At 37.3% G+C, this 16,398-nt stretch overlaps 1 protein-coding gene across 2 annotated transcripts in view; it reads left to right on the forward strand.

Annotated features, from left to right (window-relative positions):
• IPMK (inositol polyphosphate multikinase) overlaps positions 1-15,659 on the forward strand; it is an 81,364-nt gene extending 65,705 nt beyond the window's left edge. For both annotated transcript variants that reach the window (XM_077822162.1, XM_077822163.1), the window contains 2 exons: positions 8,307-8,388; positions 9,578-15,659. In XM_077822162.1, the coding sequence (XP_077678288.1) occupies positions 8,307-8,388; positions 9,578-10,212 (717 nt within the window). In that variant the 3' untranslated portion in view covers positions 10,213-15,659. The remainder of the gene's footprint in view (positions 1-8,306; positions 8,389-9,577) is intronic.
• Positions 15,660-16,398: the final 739 nt, after the last annotated feature.

Genomic DNA, 16,398 nt, shown 5'->3' on the forward strand with positions numbered 1-16,398 from the left:
AGAAGTGCTTGTCAAACCTTAGGGGCCCAGGTCCTCTGCTGGTATAATGGAACTATATTGATTTGCATCAAAAGAAGATATGTCTCAATATTCGTTTGCTTGCTGTGTTTCATCATGTCACACACTCCTTTCTGCTTGGCTTTTCCAATCTTGTGAGCAGGCAGGCTACTAATATTTAAGATTCTTGCTGTAAGAGCAAAGACACCTTTATGTAAGCAAAAGCTGTATGTATAATTGTAATAAAATATATATTTATATTTTATAAAATATATTTATATGTAAAAGCACTCCTGAATAATAAGTGATCATCCTTTAAATGTTTTCAGAATCAGTAATGAAGCTTAATTTACACATTTATAAAACTAATTTTTGACAGATGTTCAAGAAGTCTGAAAATTATTTAATCTAGATATTTATGAAACCAAAATAGTACTTTATTTGATAAATATTTAGATGAAGGTCTGTAGAGGATGGTGGGGAGATCAACCATAGATTATGGTTTTCAACAGTTTGTACATTTCACTGTCTTGCCCTGAAAATCAATACTGGATTACTATAACTAATATAATGTAATATTTGCCTTGAGTTCTGTAAATCAGTTTTACAACTTAATATCTGAAGTTGGAGTCGCAAATTTTCAACCCAGTCATTTTATTAATATATTAAACATTTTAAAAGGAGAATATTGGATCCACCTTTTCTTTTGAATTTGAGATTTACATTAAATCAAATATGTAACATTAACTAAAACTACTTAAAAAGATCTCTCACACATAAGGAATAAGATAACAGAAATAAGATAACACATTGACACGCCTGGAAACAAGAACAAAGTCCTGGTTAAGTTCATATGGGGAGGGTTTTCTTTGGAAGTTAATCATTATCTGAATTTCTTTGCCTCCTTCTCTTGTAGAATCCACATTACTAACATCTGTTTAAAAAGAGACTGGTGTACTGCGCCCCAGTTGTGCATCTGGGTCTGCCCATGTGGAAACCCATTAACTTGGGGCTCCTCATTGGTTCACAGATCTGTCCACAAAGAACCAGATGCATGGTCTTTGTTTGGGGTCTAGTGGGATCAGATACTTACAGTGATTCTTGGTCATATGCATAGCGCAAAAATGGCAGCTAACTTTGAAGAAACGAATTTTCTTTTAGGGGATTTTGGCAGGGACCTTTAGATTTTTACCTTTCCCTGGGATGTTGAATGGAAATCAGGTGGGCATACTCCTTGCAGTCAGTGAAGTATAGTTGAAAAGAGGAGGGTGGATAGAGATCTTTCCTATCTAATCCCTTTTTGCATTATGAAGAAGGTCACAGTTTGGCTTGGCTAATATATTTGACAGAAATGAACTAGTGGTGTTGATTGCAACACCTGGGTTGAAACAGTTTGGTCCAGAGGCAAATACATTTGGGGAAGGGAGTCTTGTTAACAACATCCGAGTGGGAAGAAAACATGGCTGAACAAGAAGTCAGGTTGTTTTAATTGTGCTGGGTATGGAGAAGGAGTTGGTTACAGAGAGGAATACAGCTGTAACAATGCAACTATTACTGTTGTTTGGCACAAGGTAATGATTGAGTAAGGCGTATTCCTATCAGATCCTGGGTTTCAACTCCACTGATTATCAGAAAAGGAACTGTTGTATTTGAGATGTCAGACCTTTTTAGACTGCTCCAGTAGGTCATTTATATTGAATCCAGAAAAGTTGTTTTTGAATAGAATTGAGTGCCATCTTTATGGTTAACTGTCCTTAGATATTGGAAACAAAATTCCTAACTCTAATTTTATATATATTTCTTTCGACTAGACATTCTTTAAATGTAGTTTTTTAAAAAAGATATAGTGGAGGAATTACAGCTAAATCCATTTGTAACTTGGGTAGCCTCACCATATTTGTATTAGTGTACAGGAAGGTTGAGAAATATATTAGTAACTGTAACACTCTGGTACATTAAAATGCTAAAATATCCATTCACTGGACCTGACTGTTCTTTTCTTTTGAACTGTAGGAATACTGTGTAAATCAATACTCTAAATAGTTACCAGGTAACTTTCTGACTAGTGTTGGACAGTAACTGTGTGGTGACTCCCTTGTCCTTTAAAACCCATGGAAATGGTTGTATCAAAAACAGGCTGTCATAGGCATCGTGGAATAAAAAGTTTGCACCCAACTCCAGTTAGACCATCTACATAACTGTTATCCAAAGTACCCTTGTATTCACACCCTACATGCTGTTGTAATGATATTTGTACAACATATGCATTGTGAGGTATCACTTGAAAACTATTAACTTGTTCAATAATATCATGGTGAAATATATGTAAAATTATGAACTCCCCCCCCCCCCTTGTATGATGTCCTTAGCACATGTTCTAAACCAGACAGCCCTGCCTACACAAAAGTTGTTAAACTCATCTATCCTAAACAAAGGAATGTGTGTTTACCCCCAGTGTGTATATATAAGTGGTAAACAGGATCATCAAGACAGCCGGGGGAGGAGATGAACGTGAATTGTTCTGTTCCCTGTCCAGAAAAAACAGCCGCGATGGGGAAAAGAGACCATGGCATCTTCTTCACCATTAGATTCCATGTTGTCTTCCTCACTGCTTGAATAAATGTTGCTTTGAGGGGTAACCTTCAGAAGAATCTATTTCAAAGGTTTGCTGGACTATAAAAGAACGGAGCAGAGAACCCAAAGTTCTCTTTCCCCTAAGAAGACAAAGGCACCAGTGCCTCGGGAAGAGATTCTGACTGAGGAGAGTGCCAGTCACCATCCTGCTGGAAGACTGGGTGAGAGAGGCCAGCTTGAACAAAGTCGTGAATCAAAACTTGATAGATTAAATTTTAGACTTAGATACGTGTTTTCACTATTATTTGCTGGTAATAATTTCTGACTTTCTCTTTTACTTGAACTCACTTAAATCCTATCTTCTTTTTTTAATAAACCTGTTTTACTGTTAATCTGAACCAACAGTACTGTATTTGTACAAGAGTGAATGTCAACTCCAGTTAATGTGGCAAACTGGTGGGTGTTGTCTCTTTAAAAGAGCAAATGGATCTTATTATTCCTCTGTACGTTGCAGGAGAGGGCTGGACATATCAGAGCACGCAGGCCTGGGGAAGTTCAGGACTGGGGTGTGTTGGGGTCCTCTTGCTGATTATAACCAAGGGTGGTGGAATCCAGTCTGAGGCTGGTGTGGTGGTGGCAGGTTGCTGGACTAGGGCTGCAGTTCTGCGCAGATATTCAGGGTAGGCTGGTTGTGAGCAGCCCAGATTGCGAGCTACAATAACAAAGCATTGTGAGGCACCAGGGTTACAGGACAAATGGTGACACAATCCATCATTGGTCCGAATTGCACCCCAGAATGTGACAATAACTAGGTGCTTTTTCTTCCAAAGAACACATCTTACCATGGTTGTGAAACAGCAGCAGCTCTCCTTAATTTTTCAGCTGTCCATTTTGGAGTCTTGTCATTAAAATGGTAAAATAAACAAAATTATTAGCAAGTATGCATCCTGGGATGAATAATGTCTGAGTTAGAGATGGAATGACTCTCAGAATGTCAGTGGATATATGTATGTATTGCAGGTGATGTATAGGATCCACTGGGAGGTAATCTGTTTCATGGACCATGTTGTGGATGGGTGTACAATTAATGTGCTGTAGAATATTTAACTGTTAAAAAACAAAAAACGATAAAGGGCCCTCATTTGGAAGGGACACTGTGTAAAGAAGAGACATTGGGTGCCCAAAGACAAATATAATGGGTCTCATTAAAGCAAAATGCTGAGGTCATTTGGCATTTTGCTTGAGTAAGGGCTGAAAGAGGCATAATAGCTTTAAAACAAAATTTCTTCAGAATATTTTAATGCTTTGCCATTAGGGGTCGTTGCACTCAGACTAATTAAGGAGACAGAGTTTAATGCACTAACCTTTTGTCAAGTAGGGTGTTCATGTTACTGGTGCCATGTTACATGCTGAAGGTACGGGTTCTACTCTCCCTAATTACCAGGACCCAGGCTTTTTATGGAAGCAGTGTTTGGTTTTTGTGCCTCTTCAGAGGCGGCTGCCAGGCACTTTGGCAGGGGTTTCAGAATCTGTCTTGGAATGGAGAAGACATTTCTAATTTGCTGTTATAAGTAGCACAATAGCCGCCACTGAATGGAACAATGTGAACTGAGCTAATGCAATTTTTAATGGTAGAGGACCCCTATGCAGATTGCCACTTCTGGGCCAAGAACAGAAGCACACACTGAAGGGACTGCATTGTGATGGGAACATAGGATGACCAGCAGTGGGCCTAGCACTTTCACAGGAGGACACATTCATGGGGCTTTGTGGGGACCCTGCCCTGGCATTTGCCTTGCCAAGCAATCACATGAGAGAACAAGTAAAGGTTCAAAAGTGTGTTGCCACCAGTCTAGGGAAATTGGCAACCACAGACTGCTATATAGATCTGTTGACCAGTTTTGGGTTGGGAAATCTACAGTTGGTGCAGCAGTTATAGAGGTTTGCAAGGCAACTAATGCTTTGCTGGCCCCACATTCAAATAATGCTGGGGTTTGAATAGAAGGGCTTCCCAAACTGGGTAGATGCAATTGGTGGGATACATGTACCATTTCAAGCAAGCCAATATATTAACAGGAAAGGGTATTACTTCATCGTTATGCAGGCCCTTGTGGACCACATGGCATGTTGATGGACACCTACACTGCATGCACTGACAGGATGTGCATGATGCCAGGATGTTCCATAAGTCTGGCCTGTTTCAACACAGTTAAGCTGCCATGTCATCTTGCTACCAGCACAGTCGTCAAGGGTTGTCTGTGCCAACTGTGATTTTAGGCTACACAGCATATCCGTTGCTGCCCTGGTGCTTACAGCTTTATCCTGATGTGTGCCAGCAGTACAAGAGGCACTTCAGCGACATGCTGAGCCAGTGCAGAATAGTGGTTGAATGTGTCTTTGGCTGACTAGAGGCGAGAACTCTCTAGAATGCGTCCACACTAGTATCAACTTCCTGGACACCACTGTCATCTGTAGGATTCCATTGCTGAGGCTAAGTATATACCAGTAAGCATGCCAAACACACCAAGGAATCTGTTAACTACAGCTAGGCACTCAGATACCACAGAATATACTCAGAGAAGAAGTCTGGGATACACATCTTAAGATGCTTAAAGTCGCATACACCAAAGAAGGACATTCCACCAGAGAAATAAGTCGTCATGAAATGGACTGCTCAAATACCCCGAGAGAAATCTACTTCAATATGGGGCGAGGGGGTCTTCAAACTACATGTCCCTAGTTGTCACCTACCACACCACACTGGAACCCATGCAGGAGATCATTAAATGGTTACAAAAATTGGTTCAATAAAAGATACTACCAGCCCACCATGTCTCTCTAAAGGCATGATGGTGCTGCTGACTGACTTGTTTGGACTGTAGCATATTTAATGCTATATGTGTGATTAGAGCATGTTGTATGCCTCACAATATACATGAGCATGAGGGGAAATACTTTTGAATGGACAGGGTTGCTGAGAATTGTGAATTGGGGTGTATTTAGAGACAACCAACAAATGAGTGCTACAGGATCTGCTATACCAAACGCCATAAGGGTTGTCATTTATGATTGCATATATTCAAGCTACATGGGGAGAACACACGGGCTGAATAATGAGGTTGCATGGCACATTTGAATTGTATGGTGCATGGAGGTTGTTGCCTTGTTTTCAGATTTAATGTTTATGCATACATTAAAGAATACAAATCAATGAATAAATCATTGGTGTTTATCTGGTTTCTTTCTGGTGCACTGGAGCAGACAGAGAGTGACCAGAGGGGTGTGTGTGTGTGTATGTGAGTAAAATGGACCAAAATCAGAACAGTAATAAACCAGCTTCTGCAGTACTGGTTTGGTATCTTACCATGCAGGCGTTTGGGATGTTATGACAATTTACATTTTAGTTGAGATGTGGCCACAAACTTCCTAACTTTTATATTAAAGCATTTTCATTAAATGAGCTACTGCATTCATCAGCTGTAAGTGCTGGTTAGATTTTTTTCTGCTTGTACACCATATTGAACAGCGTGACTTGGGAATTGAGAATACGGTGGGGAGAGAGGGAATTGGGAGGCGAGTATAATTGTTACATCCTCCCTCAAGTGAAGCCGAAGCTAGAATTATAGGCTAAGAAACCACTCTATTATTTCATAGAATTATTTATAATAAAAAAGATAGCAGCCTCTATCTTACTGACCTGAGATGCTGAGTCCTCCCCTGCTTTATAAGTTTGGGAAACCTCCACCACTTTGCGCTCTTCTTGGGATACATGAAGGAATATGTCCTGTTGTTCGAGATTCTGGTCTCTGAGCCTTCACCCATCCCAGCTCTACAGATGATTCTGTGGTGAAATGGGCCTTCCTGCTCACATAGGTGCTTGGAATATGGTCCAGTTCTTTGTAAAGCAGATGGGTGTAGGGATACCACTGATTTCTTTTTCTTATACCTGGACTTCCAGTTGCTCACCTTGAGTCAGCCCCTTTTTCTTGTTGCCCTGCTCTCTGCTTTGCTTGATCCCGTGTTCTTCTCACAGCTTCTTAGATATATCTTTGTTTGATTTTCCTCTTTGTACTGTTCAAGTGATGAGTTTTACTCACGTCAGCTCAAAGCTGCATCAAGATTCTAGTGTGCTCATATGGCCAGGTGGCTGCATGCTGATGTGAAGGCTTATCAGGGGCCATTGTAATGCTGTTTCAAACATGGGATGGGGAAGCCAGGAGCAACAGCAATCAGTTGGATCATGGACGCTGAGCAGAGAGATATGAACGTGGATAGGAATGGATGCCCAGTGGGATTATAGGAAGGGGTTGGAGGACTATGATACCTCAATTTATTGTGGATGCCCATGGCTGCACCTATTAACTGCATTAACCTTGTACTAACACATGATAACAGCTACCTCGTCGGCCTTTCAGTTCAGAACATGGTGGCTGCCTTGCCATGTGGCACTGATAGCAATGTGGATGAGTGAATCTATGCAGCATTCGGGGGAAAATGCGGGGGCGGGGGGTAGTGAGCATGAGGTTAGCATGCAGTGAAGACAAGGCCAGTTTGTTTAGATCTGAGTTCTGTTTGGAGAGAATGTGAGAGCATTGTTTCTTGGGACAGGGCATAGGTGCGAGGCATGAGGTTTCTGCCAGAGGCAACTCCCTATTTGCCACCTTGTTAAACATCCCTGCTTCAGAAAGCAAGGCTTTGTGTAAATGTTGTAAATAAAATAATTGTATGAAGATCTGGTTGACCAGCAAGTTTTGTCCTGGTATAATTGTTAGGGTTGCAATTTAAAAAAAACAACCTGAAATAGTTACACCAGAGCAAACTCTATTGTGACTCAGATATGTGGTACGGCATATTCCCGTTCCCGTATATACAGCTTATTCTCCTTCCGGTATGGGAATAACTATACAGCATTAGCAAAAAGAAAAAGAGTACTTGTGGCACCTTAGAGACTAACAAATTTTTTTGCTCAAATAAATTTGTTCGTCTCTAAGGTGCCACAAGTATTCCTTTTCTTTTTGCGGATACAGACTAACACAGCTGCTACTCTGAAAACTATACAGTATTAGGCACCATTATACTGATATAACTGCATCCATGCTAGAAGGCTTGTACTGCTTTTGCTAAAACATACTGCTTTGCAGTGCAGATAATACGTAAAAAAAATCTGATAGATGACACCAATTTCAGTTCCAAATGGAAAACTCACCTGTCAGGGTTTGAAAATCTGCTACCGTTTGGCAGAGGGAACCACATTACTCCTTATCTTAGTAAACTTGTTGAAATACTTTGAAAATTATGAAATTGTAAAATTAGGCTTGATTTTTAGAAGCTTGTTGAGTTTTATTGTTTTACACCAGAGTATTTTACTGTGGGAATAACGTACTGCAAGTAGTTAAACCTGTAGTGGAATGTTGTTTTCTGGTTTGCCAAATAAATCCACATTAGACCACACTATAAAGTGCTTGCTTCCAAGATAGTAATAACTTGTTGATAATGATGGTTGAGGGTATTTCATCACTACAAAAGTCTGTGTTCTTAAAAAGTACAATTGGATCAGATTGATAATTGGCATAATAGAGCACAAGAGGGCAGTGTTGACCTCTTAAAATCTGGTATTATGACTCACTGGGACAAGTTTGTCAAAGTTTTCCTAGTATGTCTGTTACATGACTCATAGCTATACAGGAATATCAGCTGCTCTGGGTGAATTCAGAATTCCCTTTGTTTTTTTGCAGGTTTACCATATTCATTCCGACAATTATGAGACACAAAACCAGCACTATGGAAGAAGCTTAACAAAAGAAACAATAAAAGATGGTAAGTGAATTAAAGTATATGTGGATGGATGTGCACAAACACATAGTACTGAGTGAATAGGCAATTTGACTCTAAATATTTTCTGTTTTCTTGTGGACCCCTGTGCACTGGATAACCTGCTGGATCTGCAGCAGGCTCGGGTGGCATTTGAATTAGTCAGTGATAGTCCAAGTAAACTTGAGCTGTTGCATTTGGCCTAAATAGCTCTGCAGATTATAGTAAATATCCCAGAACATTTGTTTCTTGTGAGTAAGGAGGTAATCTGTGGTAGAATACAAGTAAATTATTCTGTGCCAATATGATTTAGTAGAATAAATTCACAAGAGTGTTAAATACACAACATCAGATGATAAAAATTTACCTTTGAAAGATCATATAACCGAGCATGCATTATGTCCTTTTATGATAAGGCTGCTGTAAATGTATGTTTACTTACTTCAGTTTTCCTCAGTTTAAGCCCACCCTTATCTTCTGAACATGCATCTTAAAATGAACCTGTATCAACTTCCTAAATAACTGCAACAGAATGGGTGGTGCAGTGGCTTTTGTATGTTTCAGAATAAAATATTTCTCTCTAAAACCAGCCTGTTCAAAGCTGGACCAGGTCAGTACACAACAAAGGTTGCCACCATATGACTGTTTAGGAATTGGTTTGAAATAAACATCACAAAGATCACTAATTGACACATGTCCATTTAACAGAAGTTCTTCCACATCTGCACTAATTTGTCACCTTGTTGACTGTCTTAGTAAAGAAACCAAGGACTACTTGAGCATGGAGACCAAACTGCTTGCTCTTCCTGGAAGCGTTGGTCTCCCCACAAAAAGATTGATGCACATTTATAGTATGAGATGGTTGACAATTTATTTGGCTGGCCTCCTTGCAGCACTTGTTCTGTGAATAAACTTGTCAATTTTCAATACTTTCAGTTTTATACTTAAAACGAGTGCTAGATATGCTACTATTAGATATACAATATAATTCTAATTTGTTTGAATGTTAAGTGTGTACAGAAAGGAACATTTTGTATGTATCTTGATTTTGAACCACTGAAATCAATGAGAACAGATTTGGGCCCAAAAACTTATTACCCTAACAGAAGGAAAAAAATCCCCTTTAATGTTGATTTTAAAAGCGATACATATACTGTAAACTTGCTTATCCTGAAAGTTTGTTTCCTTTTTTCAGGAATGTCCAGGTTTTTTCATAATGGGTACTGCTTGAGAAAAGATGCTGTTGCTGCCAGTATTCAGAAGATTGAAAAAATCTTGCAGTGGTTTGAAAGCCAGGAGCAGCTTACCTTCTATGCAAGTTCATTACTGTTTGTTTATGAAGGTTCATGTCAGCTGATGGCCACAAGGTTGAGTGATGGCACTTTAGCAGAGAAGAGAGTAGTGCCTAAAGGAGTGTTACAAGATGGAGACTTACTGGAGTATAATAATAATATTCATGTAATAAATTCTACAGAGAATGGAAAAGTAGAGGCCTCTGTAGGTAAAAACTTGCCTCAAATTTATGCATTTCACAAAAAGGCATATTCAAAGAGGAACCACAGTCAGATCTCACTAAAAGCTGAAAACCTGGAGCAAGACAATGTATGGAAAAGCAGCACTTGCATTTCCCAAGAACATCTAAATGGAAATGTTATACCCCAACTGGAAAAGGTTTTCTGCCATATGCCCAAAGAGATAAAGGAAAATGCAGATGTAGAAGTTAGAATGATAGATTTTGCTCATGTGTTTCCTAGTAACACAAAGGACCAGGGCTACATTTATGGTCTGAAGAATTTAATTACTGTACTTCAAAATATTTTGGATAACTAAATTCTTTGTTATGGATTTTAGTGGGGGCCAATGATAATGAAAAGCAACAACATAAAGAATTTCTGCACTTGTAATGTTGTATAACTGGGTTTGTATTGTTCTACTACATTTTATTTGTCTTTGTACTTTTGGTAGAAGGGTTTAACTTTTTATACTCTTACTCAGGAAAATTAATTGGTAGTTGATTAGTAAAGTATGACAGTATACAATTTTTAGGAAGTTCAAGCAGTGGTGATAGTGGATATATGAATAAATATAATGAAACATGCTTTGCCCAAATCAAAGGAAAAGTGCTATCTCATAACTAATGGTTGAGGTAGCTCCCCATAACTGCTTTAGGTTAGATGATGTTTGTCCACCTAGCCTTAACACTGAGCCATATCTAAATTAACAGGTTGTTGGAAGATAGGCAGAAAACTAGAAAGCCTAGGCTGATGTCCTCAATATTGCCCTCCGTAATTACAACATTGTTAAAACTGGAGTAACCCTACTTTGAGAGAAATCCTATTTACACGCTGAATTCTAATTTAGTAACCAGCATATCAAGTGGTGCTTTGTAATGAAATGTTATGATATTGCTGCATTCTTAAAACTGGTAGGAGCTTCCCCTTTCTCATGGGTAGCCCTTAATGTAAGTTCATCGTCCACAGGGTACAATGTAATTAATCTGTTAGTGCTGTTGAAATGCTGGACTAAAGAATCATAAACAAAAATGACTTTAATTGTATATTTGCCTGAGAAGTCTTTATTTATGTTTTAAAATGAAAAAGAAAAATCTAGAAATCCCATCTTGTTTTTGATGTAAAATTCCTAAGCCTGTTTGGGTTGTCTTCTGAAACATACTTTTAATTACATTTTATTTGTGGAATATCTGCCATTGTGATTAAATGGAGGACTGGAGAACTTCCATCAGACTCCTTTCTTCTAAAAATGACATATCAAAAAAAGCAAAACAAAACATGGCATTTTTAAAAGGAACATTTATTACAGATTGTGATTTCCTCTGCCTATAGGTTTTATTTATTTTTTTTATTAAATGTTCAGAGTTCCACTATAGGGTAATGCCTAATAGAAGCCATGAGTGGGACATGCAGAGGAGCCCTTGTAACTGTAAGACCAAATTTAACCCCAGTGTAATCTGGCATGGTTTCATTTATTCACTGGAGTTGTACCTTACTTACACCAGGGCTAAATTTGGTCCTTATTACTGACACACAAGCAAGCTATGTCATTTGAAAGCAAATCTGTTTTTGGGTTCAGGCAAAATAAAGATTCATATGCATTAGTTTTGTGATGGAACATCCCAAGTATATTTGTGTGCCCCTTTACGTGCTGTTTATGCTGCTGTCCTAATTTGCATACACAGCAGTATGCGATATGAGGAAGAGGTGCTTAGAATGTTGTGATCCATGCTGTGAAAGGTGATTTATGCTGAAGTTAAACCCCCGAAATAAAATGGCTAGAATGAACTCTGCTCTTGGAATTACATATTTATTAATTCTGAATATGGATTTAATGTGGCCTTGCTTCTTAATATAGTGTTATGCACTGTGCACTCATTTGTACAAATCCCTTTGCAAATTTTGTTAGAAACAGTTTTGTATATTGGAAAGAGATAATTGCCTTTTCAGTCTAACTAGTTTTTATATCAGGCTGTCTCAACATTTAGATGCTGAGATACTTATTTAATTAGAAGCAAAATAAAAGTACAACACACTAGGTTGTAGACTAAATTGTTGGATTTTTGTTTAGTTAATATTTGATAATACCTTAGTGTTAAAACAAGCAATTTACAAGGCAATATGTCTTCAAAGCATGGAAAAATAATTGCTCAAAAGTAGGAACATCGTCTTTTTAATGGAAATTTTATGCAAAGTGTAGTGAAGGCTAAAGGAAAATAATAAAGGATATTTATATTTTGGTGGCATTTCCTTTACAAGCTCAAATTTAGACTCTCTGATGCTCACCAGAAGTTAGGAGTATTGATTTAAGTCATATTCCTGGGAAAGTTTCATTTTGTTGCAGTTGTGCTCTTGTTTCTGTGGGTTACTGTTTTGTTCTATCCTTCAAGTAGTTAACACTATTCAAGCCTGTTTACAGCAATTAGAGTATTTTAGCTTGTTAATGGCAGTTTTCCCAATTATATTCAAAATGCTTTATAGAAAAAGCAGTAGAAAACCCACTTTATAGCTGCATTTGAGTTCTCACCTGTAATTCATCTCTGTTGCACATTACTACATATGTGTGAGGGAAATCAGACTTTTGATTCCAAGGAACCTGTTATTGGAAAATGATCTGTCTTCTCACAGTCAGAAATGCTTGTGCACTCCTGTCTGTACTGTAATATACATGTCTGAAGTGTTTGAATGCCCTTTTAGTGTTGATTATGGCTGTGTTGATTGTGGCAGGCAATGCACTTGGAATAGTGTAAAATTGTCAGACTATTTTGAATAAAATAATCTAAATAATTATTTCCTTTTGTAACAGAAATTACAGATATATTTTCTATTAATTAAAACTGCAACAAAGAATATAAAAGTAGTATTTTTAATCGGGAAATTAGGTATAGCTGAATGCTTGTTGTGGAAGTGCTTCAACATAGTATCTCCTGTGAGTTTAAGCCTGCAAAATTACTACATTCAGACTATTTTTGCACATTTTAGGTTAATATAGTAGTGTCTTGTGCAGTTCAAATCAACATTTTCAGTTTTAGGTGGAAATGTAGTTAGATCACTGAAACCAGTACCTTGTGACTTTCATTGGTAAACTGATTACAAAAATCAACAGTAAACAAAAGGAAGACACGCTGACCAGTATGCTTGTGTTTTAGCATTGATTCTTTTGGGCCTAATTTTTCAAATGGTCTGTGTCCTCTCTTTACGATCCCCATATTATACATGTATGAAATGTACAATATAGAGAACAGTTACTCAGTAGTCTTCACTTAAATATTAGTGAAACTTATGGGTATTTCTGCTAAATAGAAATAAGTAATCACTGACTGGAGTAATACGTGATCACTATTATCTGTTGATTAAATCTGACTAAATGAGTGTTTTGATTTAAGCAATAAGCATGAAAGACATTTGATCTTACGAAATAATCAGTTGTCAAAAGGGAAAATTCATGAAAATGTTGCTTAAATGTATTTTTTGTGAATATCGTCTAAAGACTTTCTAGCTATGTAATTGTGGGAATTGTGTACAGTTTACCTAATAGCAATTTAAATTGTATACATTTTTATAACAAAGCATTTACATTCTTGATATTTTTGGATATTGATGAAAATTGTTGCATAGATTCAAGTGAAGTTGGAAATTATTATGCCATTATGAATTGTTGAATAATTTATTCAACTAATTTTACAAGTTAAAACTATAAAATCTTCTGTATGAACAGAGTTTAACATGGAGCTTGTAATATTCTCAAACTATTAATTTTTTCCCTCGTGTGCAGTTGGACTGTATTTTTGCTTCTAAATAACACTACATTTCCATGTGGGGTTTATAGACTGTTGAGTAGGAAAGATTACTTGATTTGGATTAACAGAGTAATCAGGTTATTGGCATAAGTCAATACACTTGTTTCCAAAGTAATGTCATCATATACTGTATGCCTAGGGTGCCAATCAGGTATTTATTGTGTACAGAGAACTCCTATAGACTTCAGTGGGAGTTCTGGATAAGAAAGTACGCAAGATCAGGCCCTTAGTCCATGACAACAAAAAAGAATGAACTACATAAGGATGTGAACATTTGTTACTTGCAACCTAAAAAATTTTGAATACCATTGAAACTATTTTATGTTCTGTTTAAACTGGAAATAATATGAAGTCTAGGAAGAGGAAGAAAGGGTAGAACCACTAACATGTCTGGTATGGGCTAATAATTTTAGGTTTGTTATCAGTTTTTTTAAGAGTTGGACTAGTTTAATAGCCTTCTATGTAAACAGGTCCATATCTGCTATTTAAAAACTATTATTTGCTTATTTAATTGTTTATACTTTTTCCAATAATCTTCCCTGCTGAGTGCCTTCAGCCCCTGCTTTGATACCTTTGGTGACCTCACATATGTAGCATCTAAAACATCATAATGGAATGCGTTAAAGAGGATTTTGATGTTGTCATTAAATTTTTTTTTTAAGAAGTCCCATATCCATATAAGGTACACATACATACTGGAGAACATTGCCCAAATGCTTTAAATAATATGGAAAATGCAATTGTACGTTAACATTTGTCACCATCAAAAAAATAGTGTAATCTGAAATGTAATCTGGTTGGAAACTAGTTACCTTAGGTTTTATGAAACTAGCTGTGTCTGTGTTTAAAAGAGAACCTTTCAAAGCATGGTGCATGAAAACAAGACTGTTGTTTTAATGTAATCAATATTCAGTGCTGGGCTTGGGGTGGCTAAAGTAGTACAGCTGAAAGCAGTAAAGGATCGTTTACAATGAGCGGGACATCTCCTCAATTGTGCAATGCAAGTAACTATTACAGATAATGTCCAAAGACTTTAAGCTTTCATGTGTCTCATTCCTGTGGTACTTGCTCATGCAGTCCATTGAATTACAAACATATTGTAGTAAAAGTCTTATGTGAAGTTCATTCAATTACATGTCCACAGGCTAAATACTGCACATTTGCCATTGTACATAAATTGTTAATTAAAGCACCAGTGAACATTACAACTTCCAAATTGCAAATGTTCGTAATAATTGACACAGTAAAATAAAAAAATAATTATAGGAAAAGTGAATTTCAGGAAATATTTTGCCATATCTTTATTTCATAAAGATGGACCCCACATATTTGGAGTTAATTCTTGTTGAAAATCATTTTGATGATATGAAATCCTATAGAAATAAGGAGATTATGCAGAAGAGTGGTAACCAGGAACAAATGTACTTTTAAAACACCTTGTTTTAAATTGTATAAACATTAGAACTTGATACTAATCTGTTCAATGAGATATTAATAAATCTGCTATGAAGTAATGCTTTCCAAGTGTGATGTATATTGCACCTGCATATAAGTGAAACTAGAGTGAACAAAGGCACTTTATTACTCTGGGATCTGTACTGGAAGATATTTGAAAGCATGTGAAAGTGCACCTAAAGCTGTGTTATTAACTGGTGACTTTAAAAACTACAATGCTAAATTTATTGTACTTGATGAATGTACCTAGTCTGGTTTCAGTTTCTTTGGTTCAAATGTCTAAACTATGTCACTCTATCTCCTTTAATTTGTATATGTTTGACTGTGGTTCATACTTTGTTTTTTGCCATTACTGGACTGCAGAGGGTATTGGGGATGTATAACGTGTCCATTATTTTATAGACCAATAGAATATGCTATATACCAACTTTTTGTAATTTAATTATGAGTGATATTTAGGTAATTCTAATAGCTGTATATTTCGCAAACTATTAAAATGTTCAGCAAGTGATTTTTGTATGTGTAAGTGCTTCCTTTATTAATATGGACTATTGCCAACAAACAAAAATCCATGTACCTATATTCTTTTCCCCACTGTATGCACTGTTTTATCTCCCAGTTCATTCTCATTCTGTTCACCATTACATAACAGATAATATCAACAAGCAGGAGGTCAGATACTCCCTTGGATTTAGCACCATTGGTGGGAAAGTGTTTCTCTCTCAATGGGCATCCACGCCTGGTAAAGCCTGCCTGTCAGCACAACACAGGCAGCTCTGCTGAAACTGGGCTTTTTCTGCAGAAGTCTGTTTCTCTACTGGATAGAATGCTGTACTACAGCTGAGCTACAGTTCTCTGCTTCCATCAATTAGTGTTGCACTCAGTTACTGCTACTATCCCTTGAGAGCCTCTTCCTTGCAGAAGAGCTTCTTTCTGCTTCCCTGCTAAGAAGCAGCTTTCTGAGGGACAAGAAAGGAACCCTCCAGACTGCGGGAGAGTAGAAAGCTTCTAACAAGTTCTTGACCTTTCAGTCCTAAATCTAATGATATTTGCAAAGTATCAATTGCCTTACTAGTCTTGTGTCTCAAAAGACTTGCCCCTGAAGATCTATGTATTCAGTTGACCTCAAGAACTCTTGTCTCTGTGTCCTGCCACCACCAGTTCCCAATATTTGCCATTGTAGGCAAATATTTAAAATAGCCTTGCTTTTAACCTTTCTTGGACTTGGAGGTCATTTATCAAGCTAATGA

This window comes from Eretmochelys imbricata, chromosome 7 (genome assembly GCF_965152235.1).
Source record: "Eretmochelys imbricata isolate rEreImb1 chromosome 7, rEreImb1.hap1, whole genome shotgun sequence".
In the NCBI taxonomy this organism is placed as follows: Eukaryota; Metazoa; Chordata; order Testudines; family Cheloniidae; genus Eretmochelys; species Eretmochelys imbricata.